This window comes from Phyllostomus hastatus, unplaced genomic scaffold (assembly GCF_019186645.2).
Source record: "Phyllostomus hastatus isolate PE091 unplaced genomic scaffold, TTU_PhHast_1.1 phas_contig_150, whole genome shotgun sequence".
NCBI lineage: Eukaryota > Metazoa > Chordata > Mammalia > Chiroptera > Phyllostomidae > Phyllostomus > Phyllostomus hastatus.
In genome coordinates, this window is record NW_025333611.1 from 31,783,535 (window position 1) to 31,808,483 (window position 24,949).

The window sequence follows — 24,949 nt, forward strand, 5'->3', positions numbered from 1 at the left end:
AAAAAAATACACAAACAGGCTTTTTTTTAATAGTTGGGAATTTGACATTGAGTTTCTCCTTGGGTCCTTATTTCCTTGCCCCACAAATTTTATCCTAATGACACACACTTTTATGCTTCTAGTATTTTACTAATCTTTACAACAAAAATAGTTTATATAAATTCAAATTTTTAAAAAATATATTTCATAAAAGCACTAAAGGTTATGGATTTTATAGACTTAAAGAATGATCACATTTATTAATATACAATTGATCAAACTGACAAATACATTACAAATTTTAATAAGGAAAAAGTGAAATTTTCTTGGCACTGTATGGCATAGATGGAGACAGTTTTTCAGTGAACTCAAGTATTGTAAGATGAGTGTTACTTATTGCTAAAATGAAATAGGATTCAGCTCCCTATATTGCTATATGTATAGGCATAAGTCCCTGGAAAATCTTGTTCAGAAAAATAATTAAATAGGAATGGAGAAGATTTTGTAATAGCAACATTACTCAGTCCCCTGAACTCTTTTTGAGTTATATGCCAACAATCACATAGTAATCTGTCATCAATTTGTTTTAATAAATGTTTTATTGTAGAATCATTTTAAACTACAGAAAAATTACAGATAGTACAGAGGGTTTCTGAGTGTCTCTCACCCAATTTCCTTGTTAACATCTTACATAAACCTGGTACATTAGTCACAACTTAGAAACCAGCATTGGTACATTACTGTTAACTACATCAGTCTGTTCTTTAATGATCTATCAGCTGTTCACTCAATTTGGTGTTTCTTCAGTTTTGTTGAAAGCACAGAATTAGAAACATCTGACTTGCAAAAGGATTTGTCATCCAGCCTTTCCCTTTCTAGTTTCCTGGGAAGTATATCAAAACAGCTTTACCAAGATTTACCATGTAATTGTTAATTATACCTGCTTTTCTTTCATGTGTCAAATCTGATACACTTAAACTATGAGGAAAACCCAAATAGTAATAACTTTGATATATCTTCTCTTCTATCATATTTCTTGATAAATGCTTTTTGTCTTCTCATTTATATTAAAGCTTTGGAGCTTCAGATTTAGCTCATTTAATTTGTGGAAAATGTTTCAGGTTAGCTATGTAACCTACATGCCAAAGCAGTCCTTATTGTTAAAGAATTCAGCAAAATCAGACCTGTTTTTCAGTGTTAGTAAAAGTGTTAATATGTTGATGAATTTGAATCCTCAGTGGACAGAAGGACAGGGTACAGGCCTTGTCCTCAGTCTACTGCCCAGATTCATCCCGCCCTGCAGGAACAAATGGGCATCTGTAATATTTCCCACCCCCTGCTTTCTTTTTAAAAAATTTTTCAATTACAGTTGACACAATATTACATTAGTTTCAGGTGTATAGCATAGTGATTAGCCATTTATATAACCTATGGAATGATCACCTCAATAAGTCTAGTACCCATCATAGCAATTGCAATATTATTGACCATATCCCCTATGCTAAACTGTACACCCCTATGACTGTTTTTATAACTGGCAATTTGTACTTCTTAATCCCTTCACCTTTTTTAGCCATCCCTTCCCCGCCCCGGCAATCTGGCAGCTGTCAATTTGTTCTCTGTATCTATGAGTTTGTTTCTGTTTTGTTTATTTATTAGATTCCACATATAAGTGAAATTATATGGTATCTGTCTTTCTGTGTCCTGCTTATTTCACTCAGCATAATATCCTTTAGGTTCACCCATGTTGTTCCAGGTATCAAGATTTCATTCTTTTTTATGCCTGAGCAGGATTCCATAGTGTATCTGCACCACATCTTCATTCAGCCATCTGTTGATGGGCACTTGGGCTGCTTCCATATTTTAGCTATAATAAGTAATGCTGCAATGAACATAGGGATGCTTATTTCTTGTTACATTAATTAGTTTTTCAGATTTCTTCCCAGAAGTGGAACTGCCGGGTCATATGGTAGTTCTAGTTTTAATTTTTTGAAGAACCCTCATGCTGTTTTTTTTAGTGGCTAAACCAATTTACAATCCAACTAACAGTGTACAAGGTTCCCTTTTCTCCACATCCTCACCAACATTTGTTGTTTGTGGGTTTATTGATGGTAGCCATTCTGACGGGTATGAAGTGATATTTCATCATGATTTTAATTTGCATTTCCCTGATGATTAGTAATGTTGAGCATCAGTTCATGTCTGTTGGCCATCTCTGTGTTCTCATTGAAGAAATGTCTATTCAGGTCCTCTGTCAATTTTATAATTGGATTGTTTGTGGGATTTTTGGTGTTAAGTCACATGAGTTCCTTATATCATTGGCAGCTATCTCCTTCCATTCAGTTGATCATCTTTTCATTTTGTTGATGGTTTCCTTTACTGTACAAAACTCTTTAGTTTGATGCAGCCCCATTTATTTATTTTTTCCTTTGTTTCCCTTGCCTGAGAAGACATTCAAAAAAATATTATAAGAACAGTGTCAACCTTGGCTGGTGTGGCTCAGTGGATTGAGTGCCAGCCTGTGAACCAACCAAAGGGTCACTGGTTCAATTCCTATTCAGGGCACATGCCTGGGTTGCAGGCCAGGACCCCAGTAGGGGGTGCTCAAGAAGCAACCACACATTGATGTTTCCCTCTCTTTCTTCCTCCTTTCCCCTCTCTCTAAAAATATATAAAATCTTAAAAATAAAAAGGACCAGCTCTTAGTTTCATTGATCTTTTCTATTATTTTTTAAGACTCTATTTCATTTATTTCTGTTCTGATCTTTATTGTGTCCTTCCTTATACTCACATTGGGCTTTGTTTTTCTTTTTCTAGTTCCTTTCGTGAAAGGTTAATGTGTTTATTTGAGTTTTTTTCCCTTGATCCTTGAAGTAGGCCTGCATTGCTCTAAATTTCCCTTTTAGAACTGCTTTTACTGTGTCCCATAGGTTTTTGGGTCATTCTGTTTTCATTTTCATTTGTCTCAAGGTATCTTTTGTTTTTTTCTTTGGTCTGATTGTTGACCTGTTCACTGTTTAGTAGCATGTCATTTAACCTCTATGTGTTTGTGTGTTTTTGTTTTCTTTTGTAATTGATTTCTAGTTTCATACCCTTGTGCTTAGTGAAGATGCTTGGTATGATTTTAATCTTTTTAAGTTTATCAAGGCTTGTTTTGTGGCCTAATGTGTGGTCTGTCCTGGAAAATATTCTATGTACAGTTAGGAAAAATGTATGTTCTGCTGCTTCTAGATGACATGTCCTAAAGAATATCAACTAAGTCTATCTGACCTAATGAGTCTTTTAAAGTCTCTGTTTCCTTGTTGATTCTCTGTCTAGATGATTTATCCATTGATGTCAATAGGGTGCTGAAGTCCCCTAGTGTGACTGTCTTGCTATTGATCTCTCCCTTTATGTTTGTCTGTATTTGCTCGCTCTCTGTGGGTGTCCCTAGATTGGGTGCATAGATGTTTATGAGTTTTGTCCTCTTTTTGGATTGATCCCTTTATCATTATGAAATGCCCTCTTTTGTCTCTTGTTACAGTCCCTGTTTTAGAGTCTATTTTCTCTGATATAAGTATGGCTGCCTTGGCTTTTTCTTTTTTTCATTTTCATTTGCATGAAATACCTTTTTTCATCTCCTTATTTTTAGTTCGTGTGTTGATCTGAAGTGGTTCTCTTGCAGGCAGAAAACCCTGTGGCTTTTCATTACAGCATTCAGTCCATTTACATTTAAAGTAATTATAGATAGGTATGTAGTTATTGACATTTTACTGTGTCCCATTGTTTTTCATTGTTTTTGTAGTTCTCTTTAATCTGATTCTTATTCCTCTATTCTGTTATATGTTGATAACTTTCTATAGTGTTGTGTGTGGATTCCTTTATACCTTTTTTAAATTATCTTTTGTAGAATTTTAGCTAGTGGTTACCATGTACTTCTTATACACAAAGCTACGTTTATAGCACTGTATTTTAAATTATTGGTTGCCTAAGTTGAAACACAATATAAGCACCACAAGTTTTATTCAACCCCTCCATGATTATGTTTTTGTGATTATTTTTTACTTTGTGTGTATATCAATTTATTGTTGTAATTACACATTTTTCCTATTTTTGCCGTTTAACCTTTGTACTAGCTTTATAGTAGGTTGATCCACTTCTTTTATTATGTGTTTGCCTTCGTGAGAATTATTGTTTCCTATACTTTCTATTCATATTTTTTATCTTTTCTTCTTAAAGAAATCCCTTTAACATTTCTTGTAATACTCATTTAGTGGTGATGAAGTCTTAGTTTTTTTTTACCATCTGGGAACCTCTTCACTCTCTCTCTTTTGATTCTAAATGGATAGAGTGATCGTATTGTAGATCCTTACTTTTCATCACTTTGAATATTTCATGCCAGTCCTTTCTGGCCTGAATGTTTCTGTTGAGAAATAAATAACAGTCTTATGGGAGCTCCCCTGAATGTCACTAACTGCTTTTCTCTTGCTACTTTTATGATTCTGTATTTATATTTTACCTTTGGCATATTCATCATGATGTGTCTTGATGTGGGCCTCTTTGGGTTCATCTTATTTGGGACTTGATTCCTGGACTTGTGCGTCTATTTCCATTAACCGTTATTCTTTCACATCAAAATTTCAGTTCCTTGCTCTCTTCTTGTTTGTGTACTCCTGTGATGCAAATGTTGGTGTGCTTGATGTTGTCCAAGAGGTCCCTTAAACCAGGGGTTCCCAACCCCTGGGCCATAAACCAATACCAGTCCATGGCCTGTTAGGAATCAGGCTGCGCAGCAGGAGGTGAGCAACAGGTGAATGAACGAAGCTTTGCTCACATTACCGCCTGAGCTCCGCTTCCTGTTCCCGCACACCCCAGCCTGCTGCATGGAAAATTGCCTTCCACGAATCTGGTGCCTGGTGCCAAAAAGGTTGGGAGCTGCTGCCTTAAACTAGCCTTATTTTTTTTTAATTCTTTTTGCTGTTTTGATTGGTTGATTTCTGCTACCTTGTCTTCCAGATTGCTGATATGATCTTCTGCTTCATCTAATATGCTGTTGAGTCCATCTAATGAATTCTCCGTTTCAGTTTTTGTATTCCTCGTTTTTAACTTTTTTTTTATGGTTTCTATCTCTTTTTGTAAGTTCTCACTGAGTTCATCTATTTTTGCCCTAAGTTCATTGAACAGCCTTACAACCAGTGTTTTGAACTCTGTTTCTGGTGGATTACTTGTCTCCATTTCATTTAGCTCTTTTTCTGGAGTATTCTCCTATTTTGCCATTTGGGACATGCTTGTTTCCTTATGTTGGCTGTCTCCCTGTGTGTGTTTCTATGTATTAAGTAGATCTGCTAAACCTTCCAGTCTTGTCAGAGTGGCCTTAGGTAGTAGTTGTCTTGTGGGGCCCAGTGGCACCATCTCCCTGGTCACCTGAGCCAGGTGTCCCTGGTGTGGTTAGTGTGTGTCATCCTTCTGTAGTTGAGCCTTGATTAGGGTTGGTACATCAGTGGGTGGGATTGACCCTCAGGCTGACCAGCTATGAGGACTGGACGTGACTCCAGCAGAGAAGTCCTACTTTCTTGATTTGTTCCCACTAGACCCTTCCTCAGGAGTGATGTACTTCTTGGCAATAATTGGGGCAAGGAAAGGGTTTAGTGTCTAAACAAAAATTGCCATTGTTACCACTATCATCACTCTACAATATATGTGGATGCAGAAAATCCCCAAATGATTCAAAATATCCATTTTTTTTTTTTAAAACAAGCCTCATCCTTGGCCAAAATATGGAAAAGACCAGAAAAGACTTGCACTCCTCCTCCTGGGTGTGCCATGCTAATATGTGGTCTGGGAAGTGGGAGAAGGGTGGTTGTGCAAGGCAGCCAGCGTGAACCCTTTGCCATGGGCTTAAGTCGCTCTTAGAGCAGATCAATTTTAAGAAAAGTACATGAGAAAGTTGAGGATCTGGAAGCTGATGAAACTTCATGCAACATAAGTCTGGAAAGGCTCTTGGGAACCCCAGGGTACATGCCTTCAGACTGAGTGATGCTGGATATGCTGGGATCCATGCCCCGATGGGGGCTGGGGTCTCTAGGTAGGCAGTGGGCTCACCAAGACACTCCCCATGGATCCTTCTCCAGGGCTGGTTTTACTGAAGGGGAGTCGGGGAGTCTTACCCCTGGGCTGGGGAGAGTTGGCAGACTGTGGTCCTCAGTCTGCTTTTTGGTTCTTTGAGAACTAATGACCTAGAACAATTTTTTTTTCTCTTCAAGCTTGAATAGTGTACAGCCACCTAGAAAGGGGAGACTCTTAATTAAGAGACATGTACTTGGTCTAAATCTATGAAAATAGGTTTGTTCTAAATTACCCATGTAAAATTTTGCCTTTGATAGCTAATTTTTTTAGATTATAAAGTGCTAAAAATACAAGTTAACATTTTTCATAGAATTCTTGTACTTCAAAATAAGTGTGCAGCCCCCACTTTGAGAAAAACTGAGGGGCGCTGGTGATTCAGTTTCCTGTTTTCTCTTGAGTGCTACGGGCAAGGCCTGTGAGCTGTGTGCTAGTCAGACATGCCAAGATGCATGAGGCTCTGCCTGTGTGCCGCGTACTGACTCTTCTGTTTGTGCAAGAAGAAGCAGGGAGAAGTCAGCAAGGCAGCCAGTGCCGACAGCACGACCGAGGGCACGCCCGCCGACGGCTTCACAGTTCTCTCCACCAAGAGCCTCTTCCTCGGCCAGAAGGTAGGCAGACGTGTAGCCTCGGCCTGCTCTTGGGCCCTGGGAAGGAGGGGCACAGGCCACCTCCACAGGCAGGAAGGCCTGGGGATTACAGAGGCCACTCCTGGTCTTGTGGGGGGTGGGTGGCGAGAGTGGGGGGGAGGGCTTTCAGAGTGGCCTCCGGGAGTGCTGGGAGGAGGCTGGCAGGCGGGAAGAGGATGTGGTGGTACAGACGAGGGAAGGGCTCCTGTGGGGGGTCGGGACTCCCCAGTTAGCCTTCAGAAGGAGCTGCTTATGTGGTATCACCTGGTCATCATATAGCACTGACCAGAGAAACAGCCAGAAGTTAAAACTGGGTCCTGGAAGAGGAGAGATCTAGCAGGCAGCCCGTGCGTTCTGCTGGGCGCTGAAGGTAGAGCCCCTGACCTGGGGGACGGGGTTGTTTCTGGAGGTATGTAAGGGGCGCACAGAGCCGCCTGATGGCTCCTCGAGCCAATTGTTCAGTTCTGTTAACTGTGGGCAGTATATTTCCAGCTGCCCCAGTGATGCAACTTTGCCAGGACATCATGGTTTTGTAAAAGATGATTCACTTTTGTTGAAAATAAAAATGATGCAGAGGCTTTTAAGACCTGAGAGTGAGAGCAAATTAATCTTTCTTTGATGACACTAAAAATGGGGGTGGAGAGAGAGTGAATTAAACTTTTCTTAATGTTTTTAATCCTGCACGTTAAAAAGTTAAAGGCACGAATTTGGCCTTCCATGTAAATTGTGTTTGGTTTGGATGTGGTCAGCAACTTGGTTCTGCCACTGCATCATTTTTAAAACCTCACTGTTGATTTTCTTTTGCATCTCAGTGACAGTCCTCCTGCGCACGTCATTCATTGCAAGTGCTCCTTGTCCCCCCGCCCCCTCCTGTCGCTAATGGCACTCGGGCTTCATGACGCAGTTCCAGTGGTGGCCTCTGTGTTCCGGCAAATAACCATTACAGTTTGCATTTTATAACCATCATCTGTATTTTGTGTGCATTTCTCCAAGAAAAAACTAAGCAGCACTAGTTGTCATCTTAAGGTCTGGGGCCTTGAAAGTTCTGGTTTAAAATATTTTTTATTTATTTAAACAATATCAACTCAGCAGTGAAGGCAACCACCTGGGTCTCCTCACACACCCTTTAACACATCCTTCAGGTAATGCACTGAAAGTCATTGTGCCCTGTCGTCAAATTGCTTGGGTTTGAGTGACAGTGTGGAAAGCCCTGCTAGTTAGGACTAGCTCCTGTGTGCCTCAAATCCCAATGCAGATGACTGTCCAGGACTTGGAAGCCCGTTGAGCAGGTAGGACAGTTCAGTCCCCTGGAGTCACCTTCTCCCTCACTCCTTCCTCAGCCCTGCCCCTGGCCTCTCCACTTCCAGTGTTCTTGCTACCTACCGCCTGTGGGCTCCCCCAAAGTCAGCCTCAGATCGGAACTCCTCACACCCTTTGATGGATGAGCATAAGTAGTTCCAAAACTGCAGCACTCGGCCCTACAAATGGAGATGCCCTTCTTGATCTTGGGATAAGGGTCTTGCCCGGGCTCTGCTGCCTGCGAGCCCTGGAAGGGAGGCAGCAAAGGCTGTCCTACACCAAGCACTGCAGCCTTTTAAAATGTTATCATGCACGTTAATTTGGACTTGGATTTTAGGAAATGTTTCAAAAAGGGTCCTTGAGAAGGATGACTGGATGGTGAGGCCGTACAGTCCTATGAGTCTTGTTTTTCCACCTGCGACGATGAGACCAAGGCTTGAATATTGCAAGCAGGCCTGGTTGGAGAGAGGCGACACTGCTCCCTGCAGCTGCGTAAGGCATGGTTGCTAAGCTACTCACAGGAGCAGCCGGCTGCACTCAGGAGGCTGGGATCTCCTTGTTGATGATGAATTTCACATAATGAAGTCTCAGAAGTCATCGCCCTTACAACGCTACAATTTCACCCAGTGTTCACACACATTGTGGAACCGTGTTCAGAATCTGAATCAGCTGAGAGTTTTTCTTCTGTAGTTCAGTGGAGATTTGTAGCCCCTTGTTATTAGAGATAAAAACCTGATGATTTTATTTCCCCAAAACACTTCCAGTGTGTATTTCTGTAAATCTGTGTCAGCGGTGGTAATTGACTTAGGCCTCCTGGCAGGGTCAGTGTTATTTGAAGCAGCTGGAAGGCAGTGGCAGGAGGGATGAGCAAGTCTTCCTGCCTCCCTGGCTATCAGGGTGGCAGCCACAGCACGTCGGCCACTACAGGCAGGGTGGGTTCCATGGGTTTTCTCCCTCTGGTCCAGACACCCTGCTCCTGGGGCTGGGAAACTATAAGGAGACAAGGAGCTCTTGCAGCAGCAATGAGGTGGCGGGGGGTGGGGGGCGGCGGCTGTCACCCCGTTCCACCTGTGGCTGATGATCGATCGGCTCCTGAGAGTGGCGACTCAGCTCCTGGGCCTCCAGCAGTGCCCACATGTGTCTTATATTTATGTGACACATTCTAGCCTGAAACACAGCAGATGCCACTGCTAGACCTGAAGCTGCCAGGGAAATTCAGGCCAGGCTGCCTGCAAGGTAGACGGCAGAGTGCCGATGAAAGAGTGGGCAGTTGTAGGAGCAGGCCCTCGAGTGGGCCACAGAGGACATGGTTCTCTGTGAGGAATTAGAATCAGTTCAGTGGGAGACATTGCCCTTTCCGTCCTCCTTAGTTTAAGTAGACTTTGGGGACAGAAAAAGAGTTGCATTTCATGTGACTCCACAGGGAAATATGACCTGCCAGGCTTCTCCTTCCTTGTCCATCATGAGGGAATGAGAGACACCAAAAATTGACAATTACAGGCTAAACATGCTACTCATAGAATCTTTAACAATCATTTTATTTTCTAAAATTGAATTTCTGATCAGATTATGTAATAGAGTAGGATTGTACTATTTCCTACAGCCAAGTAGGCCATGTCAAGGCATGCTGGATGTCCATCCACTGTCTCCAAGCCACCAGCTCCTTCCCTGTCACAGGAGGCCACCTCCTGGTGATTCCTAGTTAGTGGGTGCCAGCCTCCCTTCCAGGGTGACCAGCTTGGCTCTGGACACCTCGGGTCCGAGGCAGGCCAAGGGCCTGGTTCCTGAGCTGCCATTTCCCTTAGCCCTGCTCGAAGGGGAGGAGGACTTCACTTCATCTCAGAGTAATGTTGTGGTGTCGGGTGTCAATTCCGCTCCATCTCTGTGCCCACAGAAACCCGAGCACCGTCTCGGACCTTGCCCGGCGCTCAGGTCAGGAGTCAGCACCCCTCTGCCTCCAAGGAGCTCGTACTCTAACAAGTTCACATCACGAGTGAGCACAGGGGCAATTGTGGGCATAACGACTTTAGAGGGAAACCCAGGTGCTGTGGACATCAGAGGTGGCTGCAGCAGAGCCAGTGGCAGTTGGGATGATCAGGCCTCAGGGGTGGAAGGGATCCTGAAGGACACTCAGCTCCGTCCCCTCCGAACTCTGCAGCCAGGTGGGACCCCCTTCTGCTCTGTAACTGCCCATACCCTTTGGTCATACTTTCCAGTGGCCAGCAGTCTCCACAGGTATTTTAACCGCGCCCCCCCCCCCAAGCTATGGTTTAAAACAGCTTCCTGACTTTCCCAATGCTGAGACAAAGAAGGAGTCTCTTTATTCTAAAAATTCTAAAATCTCAATGACCCTCTTCCCTCCCAGCAAGTGTACTAAACTTGGGAATTCCCACAGTGCTGCAGAAATCTGATCTCCCATCCCTCAGGCTTCTCGCTCTGTCATGTGCTTCAGACAGCCATCCACCCCTTTGGCTGAGAGGCCCAGTCGGATTTGCCCCTGGGTGGTGATGCTGGAGACCCTGACATCTCCAGGGTCCCAGGGTCTGGGTGTCCCTCGTGCACCTGTCAGGTCTGTGTATCTACGGGACGGTGCACACTTTTCAGACATGCATGCATGGCCCATCTATAGTCTGAGCTCATGGATCTTCTCCTGCTCAGGGCAGCTACCATATTTGTTCACGCTCATCTTACCGCAGTATCTGCCCGCTGGTGTAGCCTGCCCAAGCCAGGCTGGTTACCCCTTGGTCTTTCCCTAGTGCCTGAAGCAGTTTGTCCCCTCCCCATGCTTCTCCCAAGCAAACTCCCACACACAGACCCCCTCCCCAAGCATATGCTTCATAGTTAAGAGGGTCTTTTAAAAAAAATACATGTTTGTACATAATTAATAGCAGCAGAATTGTTTTGTGGCTTAGGCCCTCACACCAAGGACTCTGCTGAGCCCAGCGCACAGCAGAGCATAGTTGGAAAGTCAAAGTACAGGTGAGAGACCAGCCCTTGATCAGCTGGGCATGCCCAATGCTGATGTTGGGGTAGTGGCTCCATGAGGTGCAGCACTCTGTGCCCCTGAGAGCCGGGCTGCTTCTGGTCAGGAGGGAATCCTCCGAGGATTGGGAGTCCTGTTTGCAACCACTGCCTCCCTTCAGTGAAGCCACAGAGCCCTCCGGTCCCCCTGGGGGCCCGTCCCTCCCCGGGCAGAGTCCGAGGCCAGCTGCGGGGTCTTCCAGGCGAGTTGAATTGGAGCCCATGGAAAGAGGTGATTTTCCAGTGAGGCATTTGTGAACACAAATCCAGAAGCACCTATGCACTTAGAAAAAAGTGTGAATTTGAAGGATTTGCACATGTAGTTTTTCTGCAAACAGAAAAGGAATCTCATAGATGTATGCTTACCTCATCCACAGCACACCAAGTAAAGTGTTGGTTTTTTCTCCTCCTCCTTTCCCACCAACTTCCTGCCACTTGCACACCCATGCAGGGTTTTTGTTTTTTTCTTTCAGTGGTAGAGGGGACAGAATGTTGGCCTAATCTGAGCTTTTATAAACAGCATTTGCTTAAAGTCAAATGCAATACTGACATATGTCGTAAACTAACGTCTTACCTTGTCCTGAACCCTGAATGTTCGCTCTCCTTACCCTAAGACCCTGTCCTGCCCATGTCACCACACCCTCCCTAAGTGGGGCCGTGAGCACCTGGCCTGATGCTGGTCTCTCCCCTGGCCTCTTCCCTGGTGCTTCGGAGAGCTTAGCTCTAGGGATGTGGGTGGCCCCGAAATCATCCCGTGGGGTTGGGTACCATAGTGTGGAAAGTCCAAGTGGAGAAAATTTGTTCTTCTTTCTCTTCCAGTCCAAACTAAAAATTTGGACCACTGCCGTGTACCAGGGCCTCCCAGAGTCCTTCCCTGGCCATGTGACCAAATTTACTTCCACAACTGCTTTCTCACAAAGGGTGATGACTTTTAGTCTAAGTCAGTTCCTTTTTTAAGAATCCACTGTCTGCTTCTTGGAATCAGAAGTGTGGGTTTATATCTCTGAGACTTATAGAGTGTTTGGTTTTGTTTTCAACAAAATATTTGGCCCCAGAAATTCGGTGTCTTGGAGCTCCATTGCCAAGAGGGTCCCTGCCAAGTGTCCTTGGGGCGAGGGCCCGGACACAGGCTCCTGCCCCGCCGGGCCCAGCAGGCTGCAGTCAGCTCGCCCAGCCTGGGTCTCAGTCCGTCTGGGGCACCAGCTGCTCGGGGCTCAGGCATTGCTCTTTGCTGCAGCTGTTAGGAATTCGTGTCACTGAAGAATGAATATCTTAAGAGAGAGCTACCTTTGCTCCAGGCGCTAGTGCCCAAGAACAGGAAGGGAAAGAGTACACACAGGATAGGAGCCCTGAGCCAGCTAATTCCAGTTCTCTTTGTCCCTCTCACAGCTGAGCCTAGAATTTGGGATTCCTTGCATACTGAGGGTTGCTATAGGAACAGAAGAACAGTGGGGAGGGGGCATTTAGTGACTGTTTAAAAGATCCAGTTGATCCGGTACTCATAAGACTCATTCAGGGAAAGTGCTCGACTCATTGGGCCTCAGAGTAACTTCACCAACAAGGTAAAAACCATTCAAAAGACAGTGACTCGCTAGAGACCTGCTGTTTCCTTCCTGGGTGCCACCAGGCCATCAGTATCACATGACTGAAGACACATCAAATTACTGAGCAACAGACCATTCTCCTCCTTGCCACCCCTGAGCAGGGCAGGGGGCCAGCCAGCCAGTAGTCATGGCAATGGGGGACAGCCTTGAAGACCAGTGGCCACTTGGAGGAAAAAGCAGAGCTACTGGTGTTTGCTCAGACCAGCTGGGACTTCTGCACATCCCAGAGCTCAGAGGACAGGGTGGCCACACCCAGCGCCCCACCCAGCAGTGAGTGTCCTGATCCTAGGGCCTGGCAGCTGCCTCTCTGTAGCCCCCAAATCACAAGTCCTTTTAGGGATATGGATCTACCAGTCCAGGGTGGCTTGTGCCTCCCGGACTCCCTCTTCTGCCTAAGCATCACCCAATGGGCTCTGGACCCTCAGGCTAGCTCGCACCCTTTCAGCGTCTGAGTGGCATTTGAGTCCTTAGATTCGTTTTAGCCAGTTCCCCTTTGTGCCCAGTGCACTTGAAGTGTTCGCTGCCCTTCATCTGTGTCCCAAGGCTCACTTCTCTGTGACTTCCCGGCTGTCCTGTTATTTCCCACCTCATGCTTTTCTTTTCAGCTGAACCTTATTCACAGTGAAATCAGTAATTTAGCCGGCTTTGAGGTGGAGGCCATAATCAATCCTACCAATGCTGACATTGACCTTAAAGATGACCTAGGTAATTGGGAATGGGGTTTGGCACCACCAGCTGTCAGATGAAAAGTTATGGAACCCAGAATTTAGGCTCTTTATCTTCTCAAACTCCAGATGGTCAAGCCAAATTCCCGAATCCATGATGAATGTTGGGGTGCAGACACTGAGTGTCTGCTCACTCTGGGCCATTCCAAACGGAAATGATCAGATGGGGTTCCATTGAGTGCAATTGGCTGCTTCCCCCCTTGATTATAAACCTACCACCATCTAAATTCTCTTCCATAATGATCACACTGACTGCTGGTTACTTGGGGGGTATATTTTAAAAATGTGTTTATTTTTTTTAAGAACGGAAAAATCTCAGGTAACTCCAAAATGATAGTTTCTCCATTTAAGCCTTACAGTGACACTCAAAGCTCGAAAGCCCCTGAAAAGGGAGACAAGCTGCATTAGGATACAATTAAGCTGATTTTAATCCACCAGCCAATTGGCTTTCTCCAAATGTACCACCTAATTGTCACTTCAGTTTGTTTTTACAACTGAAAACTGTGACTGAGTGTCACCATCACAAATGACTTGGGTAGAGGATGATACTACAAAGAAGAGCAGTATTTCCAAGAGTGTTCCTGCAGAGGGAAGCTCTGCCCCATGAGCCACGGGGTCTCTGTGCTCAGAGCATCCCACTCTGTGGCTCCACCTTTGCGCAGTGGAGCTCTGAACTCAGGGGCACCAGAAAGGCCCCTGTCCTCTTGGCTGTGAGCCTTGCCTGGAGCAGCAGGCTGGCATGTGTCCACACCCAGGCGGCCTCATGCCCATGCCGGCTTTGGTGCATTCTGTGCGCCCTCCACTCCCACCCGGGGCCGCCTTTGGAAGCCAGCAGAGTTTCCGACTGTGCCGAGAGAGGCGTGTTCCGGAGCCCAGGCCCAGCCCGCACAAGCCGGGCCCAGGAGGGGGCAGAAGTCTGGGACCTGGGACTCGGCAGGGCCCTGCTCAAACTCATTTTCCAGCTGCCTTCATCAGACACCCTCTTTTTAAAAAGCCACAAGCTGGGAAAAGAAAGTATTCTGTCCTATTATACATAAAATACCTAGAAATAAGATTACCTAGAATGAGGTAGGCCTGGAGAAACATTTATACTCATTGAAGGGGAAAGGTAAAGGTAATCCTGTCTGCATACCTGTACTGTTTTCTCGGTGTTCGAGAGATGTCCCTTGAAGGTAGACAGTCTGAACACGAGACCCGGAAAGCTGACTGCTTCTGACAGAATGGAGAAACTCATTGTTTTGGTTGGCCTGATCGTCCACTCTTTTTTTTTTAAGCAGACGCCATGTTTTAGCAACCTTTTCCGTGGGGAGCCGGTTTTACAGGCTTTTGCGAAGTGAAACGGGGCATTCGTTGTTTTGTTATTTCTTTTAACCTTTGTAATGATCTCATGTGTGTGTTTCTCTTTTTTTGGGATTTGTCATTCAAATGTTTAATTTCAACATGTCACATTTGATATTCCTCCTCCTCACCCCCATCCACGTGTGCGCACACTCCGTGGACTGTGCCCCTTGGGCTGCTATGTTGGAATCGACCAGGTAGGCCAGCCCTGCCATGGGGCGATAGTGAATGTGCCTGTGCGTGGGTCTCGGTCCAACACAGTTGATATACATTTGTTTACCTATTATAGTTGCAAGTTGTACAGGCTGACATTGCCTCGATCGACAGTGATGCTGTCGTTCACCCGACAAACACTGACTTCTACATCGGTGGTGAAGTAGGTAATGCCTAGCTGGGTGCTGCCGAGTGTGTGTGTGCATGGTCAGTCGGCCGCCGCAGACAGCTTGACCCTTGGACAGCTATGCAGGGCTGCATTCATTTCACACTTCCAGCTGTCCTGACCTTCCCCAGGTCTCCTGTCCCGGGTTGTGAACATGAGAAATACAGCTAGCTGTCAGCCAGGTGCCTCATGCAGCTCACAAATGGGCACGCTTCTGGTTTGGAAACTGGTTCAGCAGCCTCATTTCTCCACTTGCTTCACGAGGTGCAGCTTTGATGGAGCCTGGGTTCACACAGGACCTAGGCCACAAGGGCGATGCACCCAGCTCGTCTTGAGGGGTGTCCCAGTCCACTTCTGTGCCCTCTGTGGACCAGGCACACACAGGGATGGCTGCATGCCAGCCCCTGCCTCTCTCTCTCTCTGCATCAGAGCACACTCCTGAAAGTAGTCTTCAAGGCTGAGGTGCCCCCTGGGGCACTTACCCAAACTCAGAACACTTGCCCACACCCAGGGTTCTCAGAGCCTCCGAGAACAAAAATATCCTCATTTCTATGTGGTGTCCTTAGACCGATCTTGAAAAACACTCTCCTAGACCCAGAGAACCCCTTCCTCTCCCCAGCAGCTGGTGCACATCATCGCTGGGCTGCTGGCGCTAAATAGCTGGGGACAGGGTGAGGCCAAGAGCACTCAGGCACTCAGGGTGCGGAGCCATGGCTGCCGCCTTGCTGCCGCAGCAAGTCAAGTAGTGCCCTGCTTTAAAAATGTGCTGGGGCACTTATGTAATGAGACATAGGTAATGAGACATCTTTCAAGAGAAAAGACAGTGTTGGAGCTAGGTATGGGGGGCTTGCATCCTGACCTCACCTTGTACTGGCTGTGGGGCCTGGGCAAGTCACTTAGCTCCCTGATGCTTCGGGTTCCCTATCTTAAAAGTAATTGTAACAATGACAATTATGTTAAATAATAAGCAAAGCACCTTGTTTTATGACTGGCTCATGGCTGGTGCTGACCTGTGGTCTCGCTCTCGTGTGTGTGTGGATTTTACAGTCCATGTGTGGGGCCCAAGAGGAGCATTCCGAGGTAGATTCAGGCACCAGCTTCCAGGGAGAATGGAGATGTTCGTAATAAGGGCAAAGGTGAGATTATCATGAAGGATGAGGCTCTCGGGATTTTCATGAGTGTCCAGACCTAGGAGGGGCAGCAGGTGAGCAGTCTGGCCGCCTAGCTCTGCTTCGTGTCACTGGCAAAGCCTGCTGTCCCCCGTCTGCTCCAGCCCTGTGATTGGGCTGATTGGTGTCCTGGGCATTTTGAATTTCGTACACGGGTGGAAAGTCGGGATTCACCAAATCCTTCAGGCCAAAGTGAAACCAGGCTGTAGGTAATTAAAATAAACTGCCCTTTGACAAGATTTTGGGGGAGTTCAAGAGCACCTAAGTCAGGCAGTTTGATAGAGAGATACTTCCTTTCTTAACCAAATGAAAACTTAGTGTGAGAGAGATACTTACTTGGAGGAAGATAAACGGACAGCCATGGTTTCATCTTTCAGCCAGGAGTGACTGAGGCCTGGATTCACCCTGCCCACCAGGGCTTTTGGTGAAATGGGAATCAGGAAATTTCTGGGGTCCAAGCTTCCCACCTGGGCCTGGGCGGCCTGTGTGTGGCAGGGTTGACCATGCTGCAGGCTGGAGCCAGAGGCTCTGCAGAGGCCCAGGCAGGCAGCCATGACACCCCCACCCCATAGAGCCCTGTCCTTCCCGAATAATGATGATGCCAATGCTTTTCCCTCTGGCCTGCTTGACCCCAGCCCACTGCTGTGCCCGCAGGAAACACACACTAGCCTTGGTGACATGTAAGGAACCTGGGTCCAAGAGCTTGCCCAAGGTCGCCTCACACACTGACACTGCCACAGCTGGGCAAAAACCTTAGCAGGTCCAGACAACCTGAGTGGCTGAGGAGGAGAGACTGCCAGGACCAGAACCCAGGCCTTCCAAAGTCCACCTCAGTGCTTTTTCTGAGAACCAGTCCAAACGAGTACTGAACCCAGATTCGCTTTACGATACCAAACCAGCGACCAGCCAGATTCGTGCGTGCTCTCAATTGGTTCCAGCTCCCACGCGGGGGTGTGAGAGGGAAAGCGAGGAAGCCAGGACGCAGTCATTCCACTTCTCCCATTTGGTGCGAATTCCGAGCCCTGAGACTGCTGGAAGAAGGAATGCGAGTGCAGGAATGCGTAGCCCCAGTGATTAACTTGACCCATCAGAAGTTCTTTCTAACAGTGAAATAGACCACAGGCTGAGCCTGACATGTGCCCAAGCCTAAATTTCTGCTCAGGCTGTTTTGAACACTGACACCTGTGCCTGCTTTCTAAGCATGAAATAACGTTCTTGTTCTCACGGGCGTAACACGTGTTTATGCTTGGGGGCAAGGAAGCCGATTGCTTATGATTAACCCTGAAGGGAAGCCTAAAAAGCAAGAGTCTCACATTAAGAGTGTTGACAATACAGTTGAAATGGGCCTGTTTCTTGTTAAAAAGTACACGTGTGTCTACATGAACATGTGCATACGTATGTGTGTGTAGGAGTCACGTCCTGACTGGGTGCGTTGCCTGCAATCCAGGGTTCAGTTTTTAAGTTGGGGAAATGCGTTAAGTGTATTTTAACTTGCAAATTTCGCTTCTAATTAAAGCGAGATTTAATTATAAGTAAAAATTTTAAAGTAAACACTCTTCCTAAGATAAAACACCTTTAATTGTACATCAGCCCATTTTCTTAAATGTTTTGTATTTTTGGACGGAGTTGGTAGTATTAACACAGTACTGATTTTATTTTCCCTTCCAAATTTCCCAGCTCTCCCCAAGAGCAGCCAGGATGGAGAGCGAGGACCTGCAATGGTCCTGCTATAACACGTGTCTCCTTCCCTCGCTCGGGCTGGGTTAGGAGGCACGGCTTGACCAGGTGCAGCTGGGCAGCCGCATTTGGGACCCAGCAGGTTCTTTTTTCTCAGTTACTCGGATATCACAGGTGAAACTGCAAGCGGGCCTCACCTAGTTGTATCCTCAAAGCCTCCACTTGTTGGTGGGTAGGGCTCTGAGCCCTGAGACCCGAACCTGCTTTCTTAAGCCCATTCAGTCACTGTCTCTGATGCTGAACTGTGTCAGAAACACATAGCTGTTGCCACCTCTGCCACTTAAATGCCTACTCCACTCCTTTCCAAGATGGAAAGGCAGGGGGGCAGTCTGGGCTGAGGAGGAGGGAGGCTGGGTCCCACCTCAAGGATCCCAAGTCAATCGCTCAGAAAGCCAGGCCTCCCCCCGGAGAGCTGAGGGCCCCTATGGGTGACGGCCTGCCGGTCACGTTTGCTCGCACAGCCCAGGCTTCCTGCAGCCGGGGGCTCACAGGTCAGTGCCTGCCATTAGCCCAGGGCTGACTTACTGGTAACAGTGCCCAGGCATCTGATTTTCCTTCTAGACACTTCCTGGGGTCAGGGGCAGCCCTCCAGAATAAGCATGCAGAATGAGGCAGGTTTCTCTAAGGAAGTCAGCCCTGGTCGTTACAGGGCTGGTGCGTTCCCATGCACCCTGACTGGCCCATCCCAGAATCTGCCAGGCACACCTTGAGTTTTCCAAGATACACGGTACATCTTAAGAGGAGTATTTTTGTCCTCTTGTGAGGAAAAGTACTTTAAAATGTGCAAAACTGAGGAATCAGAGCTTAAGGAAGAATGAGACCCCATTCTGGCCAAACTTGAAAGGGTGATGTTGTCTGTCATCTTGGTCACTGCTTGCCATCCCACACGAGACATGCAACCCACGGATCTTATCGGTGTTGGGATCTCACTGGAGAGCTTGGCTTTCCTAACAGAAATTAATTATCAGGCACTCCGATGCACGAGAAAAGGTGCTTCCTGCTGCCATTGGGCTAAAAGAACCAACCTGACCCTGACCGGTAGGCCACCCTTCTTTGCAGGCCTTTCTACATCACAAGTTCATCTTTAAGCTCTGTTTCTGATGTTGTTCTCCTTGACCTAAAATGATTCTAAATCATAAGTGTGATTAAGGAAATTCTGTCTGAGGCCATTATTATTATTTTTTGTATTCACATATATCAAAGCTGCAAAATAGGAACTAAGCATGATGCTAATGCTAGTCCAAAGGTGGCCAGCTCTGAGTGCTTTCTCTGGGCCTGCGGCCAGGAGGGGAGCCAGCTTCCTGATGGGAGCATGGTATGCCTTTCCCAAAACCTCCTTATTTGGGGGTTCTCCCAGAGACAGAAGAAAATCCAGGGGCGGTATCAGCCTTGGAAGCCAGCACCATCTGGTTTCTCACGCTGAAATACAGTACGCAGCACAGGCGTGCTCGCCAAGAACAGGCGCCTCCCGTCCCTCTTGCATCTCTGGCCCCTCCAGGATCACCTTGAGTCAGCCCCAAAGAAGGGTCTGCAGCGCCCGAGTGGTGACTGGTCGATGGTGAATCCCTTCTAAATCTCACTCGTGTGACTCAGCCGAGGCTTAGCTCCTGTTCTGCAGCTATATGGAGAGTGAGCTGGTCAAATCACAGCGTGCATAGTCGCCTGACGTGCTGAGTGTGTGTGTGTGCCCTGAGACTCCGGGGTGGCACTCTGACCGCGCCCTGTCCTTGTCTAGGAAACACGCTGGAGAAGAAAGGTGGCAAGGAGTTTGTGGAAGCTGTTCTGGAGCTCCGGAAAAAGAACGGGCCTTTGGAAGTAGCTGGAGGTAAGGTCAAGAAGCACAGGGTGTTATCTGGGTGTGGCCCATGCGGAATCAGGGAAACCGTTTTATGAGACAACTTGGAATTCAGAGATGGCAGTGCAAACGTGTCTCTGAGCTGGAGGCAGAGCCTGCTGGCCTAACAATTTAAACTTTGTCACAGGCAAATTGTCACTGGAGCTTCAGGGCAGTGGACATAGCCTTTCCAGTTCTTTAATACTTAAAATAGCTTCTAAATGTTTGATGTCTGGACCTCAAATTTTAAGGAATTATAGAAGCCGAGTGGCAGATGTTAAGATCTGAGAAAGAGAGAGAGTGATGCTGAGCCATCTGCAAAACTGCTGGTGAGAGATACAAATAAGTCATTTGTATTCAGCCATCTGTGCTTTCAATGGGGAAAATATAAACACACATTTCTCACTTGCCAATTACACCTTTCCTAATACAGGGCAATCTGATGTGGGGGTGGGGAGAAAAGGGTTGAGAGCTATGCAGGCAGAAGATTTCGAAATTCCAGGGGGACAGAAAGCCACCGAGGGCCTGGGAGTCCAGGTGGTGGGTGAGACTGGGCTCTGCCCGAAGCTGGGCGGGGATAGGCCATCCCCTTTCTTTTCAGGGCTCTGGTTTCCCTTCTTACTAGATGGTCCCAGTGCCATTCTGTCTTCAGATCCTGTTTTTAATGAATCTGAATTAAACATGGGTATCAACAGTTACTCTGCTATATCCGCATAAGCCCTTTCCCTCCAAGCCCTTATGACCTACCAGCCCGGGCTGGAGCAGGTCACGGGGCTGGTGGGGATGAGAGGGTTCGTCCCCTCGAGGCTCTGTGCCTTTGACCTCAGCTCTGCCAGTTGTTTTGCCTACGAGGGACATGGCATTTCATGGGGGACATAGTTAGTTACCCAGCTCTCCCAGCCAGCGCCACCTGGAACAAGGGAGGACACACACAGCATAAGCTACTCGGCCAAGGGCTCCGGGCCTTTCTGCGGCGGGTTCTGGCACTTTGAGCCAGCCTGGGGCCCTGCGACATGGCGCTCCAGCATGGGCCTATTTGGTGGCTCTGGCACTGCCGTGCACTAGATTTAACATGGCTAAGGACACATTTGCTTGTTCTAGTAACAAAAGCACACTTTGGGCTTGGTTTTAAGATTTTTTTTAGAAGAGATTTTAAAATATAAAGATAAAGCACAGCCCTGCTCCACTGCCTGAAGATAGTCACTGTTAATGCGCTTCTTTGCAATCTTTTTTCACGCACAGTTTAGCAGTGATGTCTCATGGGGACGGACCATGAATTAAGCCTCAGGCTTAGGTTGCTGTCGGTCGGCACTTCAGCCCAGGTTTTGTGAGCCCATAAGTGAGCAGCGTGAACACACACACTCAGACCTGAGACTCAGAGCTGTTTCTACTGCACCCTGAGGCACCACCCACAAAGCACTGTTTCACAGGGTCTGCTAGTGACACAGCCTTAACACGCCACATGTTGTGGGTAGTGCTGCCTAGGGTTCCTCACGAAACGGGCTCGGTCAAACCACAAGTTTGGGTGTCCTCCGTGGCGGTGGTGCAGGGGTCGGTGTACCCCGTGCCAGAGCAGGGCATGCAGCATCCACCAGCCCTTGGCCCAGACGCACCTCTGCGTTGCATCTCTGGGGACAGGAATCCTGAAATGTGCTCGGGGACACCGGGCCAGCTTGTCCCACTTCCTGCTGGGTAGCAGGCCCACGGCCAGGGTCTCAGAATCAGACAAGGGTCGGAGGTGGAGAGCGGGACAGGCTGCAGAAACATGCAGCTGGGCCAAGGCTCCTCTTCTAGGAAAAGAAAACAGTCCCTTCCTAGAAACGGTCTCATCTGTCCAAACTAAGCAGTTAGGGAAAAGAACAGGGCAGCAGACATGCTAGTCTGGTTGCTTTCCTCGTAAGTTTGTAGCAAACTCTGGGAGGTTTATAGATACATCATAATTATATAGGCACATGAATGCACTTGAGGAAAGGGGGTTAGAGACCCCAAAAGGCAGTTAATTTGAGGCTGCAGGCATTCTGACACATTCAGTGAAGTCAGATGCTGAAGGCCCCTGCCTTCTGGGAGGGCAGGGGAAGAGCTCACCACAGTCCTGGCTGAGAGTCCTGGTGGCCACGCAGCCTGCGCCAGCTTTCCAAGGCTGGGTCCTGGTGCGGCCCTCTCCGGACGGGGGAGGGAGGCTAACTGATGAGCGGTTTCCGGCTCGAGCTCGCGCTCGAATCCCCCCTCGGCCCTCCCTGGGCGCAGGTCACAGGGGCTCCGGAAGGTGCTGTCACTGCCCAGTGGGTCTGGTTTTGGCATCTGGCGCTGTGTGCTTTACGGAGGGACGGAACTCACCGTTCCTGTCTCGTCCCCTCCAGCTGCTGTCAGTGCAGGACACGGCCTGCCCGCCAAGTTTGTGATCCACTGTAACAGTCCCGTCTGGGGTGCAGACAAGTGCGAGGAACTTCTGGAAAAGACAGTGAAGAACTGCTTGGCCCTGGCGGATGATAAGAAGCTGAAGTCCATCGCGTTCCCATCCATTGGCAGTGGCAGGTAAGGGCACCAGCTTGTGGCCACAGCACTCAGGGGTGTCTTTCCCTGCGTGCTGAGCCCGTGACTGTGGGGCTCTGACTGCGGACAGGGTCACCTGAGGCTGCTCTCCGGCACTGGCCTTCATCTAGGAGAACAGAGCAAGAAACGGGAGAGAGCCAACATTGAGCAGTGGTGAGGGACGGCTGAAGAGCTAGAGTGGGACGGGGGCCTGAGGACAGCACAGAGCTGCCGCCGTGACATCAGCTATGTCACAGAAGGGAACCTCGGAGTGGCCTGGGATTGTCCAGGTGGGTGGGGAGGACACACGAGCAGTGGGTATAATTAAAGGAGTACCCCTCCCGCAACCAGCCTACAGCTGTATTCCGGTTGTGTCCTCAAACCACGGCGCTCTTTGGGCAAAGCCCTGTGCCTCCTGCCTTTGTATTCCTGGGCGTCCTTCACCTCCCAGACCTGCTTGCTCTGCCTCTGTCTCATTGCCCTGCTGACGAGGCCATGGGGCCTGTTGGTGCTGAGTGGACAGTTACGTGAATGCGACAGGGCCAGGCCTACCCTGCCTCCTGGCCCTGTATTACCCCCGGTGGGCTCAGCTGCCCCGCAGACAGACGCACGAGCCAGAGAGCCCGCACTAGAAGGCTGTCATCTTTGAACAGCTGATGGGGTGGGCAAGGTGACCACTACCCCAACCACACCACCTCCCAGGCTGCACACCCCAGATGCCAGCAAACAGTCACCAGGTCCCTGCCTAGCAGAGCAGTACTGCGCTGTGGTGGTGGTCAGCCCGGACTTGGGTCTGGGCTCGGCCACCAACCAGCTCGGTGATGGTTAACCCCTGCTCTGTAAAACAGGCACAGCGATCCCTCCAGCGGCATCCTGGGCCTGCTCTGGAGGTGAGGGAGGGGGCCTGCTGGGGTCCTGCTGCCCACCCTATCTCAGGGTCCCCCCTGCAGAGGAGCTGAGTTGCTGGCCTCTGGACTGGGTCCTGAGCAAAGGGAAACTGGCCTTCAGAGCTGCAGCTGTGGGCATCTTGGGCCCAAGAGGGGTCGCAGCCCAGGACTGTGTATCTACAGGTGGCTGCACCTGGGCTTCCCATCACAAGCCTTCTGGGTTTCTGCCGCCAGCCCCTCCCAGTACCTGAGGAAGTCAGGGCTTTGCAGAGGCAGCCTGAGTTACCTAAGGAGGTGCCAGCATTGGTCCCAGAGTCAATTCAAGACTTTTTTTTTTAGATATCAAATGCTTTTTTTGTATCACAGCATAAATAGCCAGCTTCTCTAACCTTCTGATTTTCCACAGAAAGCCTGTTCTTTGACACTGCACTGCTGTGTGACCTTTGGTAAATGAATTGCCCTCTCTGTCCCAGGCCTGCCTTATCAGCAAGGCTTTGGGGACTGCCCTTCCTCACGGGCAGTTCTGAGGTTCAGTTAATTAGTGCTTCAGAGGCACTTTGATCTGCCCTGATGAAAGGTGCTCCCAAAAAGAGAAGCAATAGGAGCTGTTATTGGAGGTAATAATTTCACGCTCCTTCACATGGCTATTGGGAAATTTCTAATTGCAGCATAAAAGTAATTCTCATAAAAGAGCATCTGTTATTACAAACTTATTTACATTTTTCATGGAGTAGAAAGTTTTAAGAAATAATCAATTGAAAGCTTTTAAGAGGGCGGAATTCCTAAGGTGAGCACATGTGCACGGCCGCCCGGCCCCACATCTGCCGGGCAGACCTTGCCCCGCAGCGCCGCGGCAGCAGCTGCCCTTTCATGAGTGGGGCCGGGATCACAGCAGAGCCGGCCCGTAAATCACAGCGGGCTTTAGGAGGGGAAATAAAACGGCTTGTTTGTGGCATCCAGTGTCTCTGGCATAAGAGTCGTGCTGGAATTAAAACAGGATAAACGCAAACGTGTTGGTACAGTGGCCTCACTTTCTCCCAGCCCAGCTCAGCATCCTGGGCATCTGAAGGGTGGCCACGACCACAGACCCCTTCCTCCAGCCCATCGGCCCCCAGGCCAGCCTCAAAGCCCACTGGACATAAATGAGACCTGGGCATGTAGCCTTGGGAAGCCACCTCCAGCATCTGGACATCCTGTCCTTGGGCATTCTGGTCACAATATTTATGTACACCCCACTCCCTCAGCTGTTTGACATTAGGGAGCGACCCCTCTCCGGAGGGGCGGTCCTGGGGAGTAGCTTCATCTGGGGCTTTGATTAAATTCTCCTTAGGTTTATGAGCTTAAAAGGAAAGACAGTTTGTCTTTTTCAAGCTACCATTTATGGTATTTACTGAGCCCCAGGCACTGTGCTAAAAACCCTTAGCTGCATCCTCTCACAACAACCCTTCGAGGGACGTACTATTATTTCCACTCAAAGGTGCAGAACCAGAAACTCAGAGGGGTTACGTCACTTACCTGTGGTCACACCGCTTGCATTGGGTAGGACCAGAATCTGGTTAGAGGCCCCTGGTTTCAGGGGCACTCATAACATTAGGCACAAGGAACCCTTGCCTCCTGTCCCCGGTGGTCACAGACCCACCTCCTTGCATCCTGCTGGTGGCTCGCCCCACTGTCTGCACACTCTCTGTGCATGGGCTTCAGGGAACCTTGGAAC

The 24,949-nt window shown here is 48.2% G+C and overlaps 1 protein-coding gene across 7 annotated transcripts in view; it reads left to right on the forward strand.

Moving 5' to 3' along the window:
* LOC123806052 (core histone macro-H2A.1) overlaps positions 1-24,949 on the forward strand; it is a 74,609-nt gene that overhangs the window by 44,049 nt on the left and 5,611 nt on the right. For 4 of the 7 annotated variants that reach the window (XM_045819050.1, XM_045819031.1, XM_045819041.1 and 1 more), the window contains 4 exons: positions 6,582-6,692; positions 13,240-13,339; positions 19,718-19,807; positions 22,177-22,351. In XM_045819050.1, coding sequence (XP_045675006.1) covers positions 6,582-6,692; positions 13,240-13,339; positions 19,718-19,807; positions 22,177-22,351 — 476 coding nt within the window. Of the gene's footprint in view, positions 1-6,581; positions 6,693-13,239; positions 13,340-14,986; positions 15,078-19,717; positions 19,808-22,176; positions 22,352-24,949 lie in introns of all 7 variants that reach the window. The other 3 variants (XM_045819074.1, XM_045819067.1, XM_045819082.1) reach the window with 3 other exon arrangements.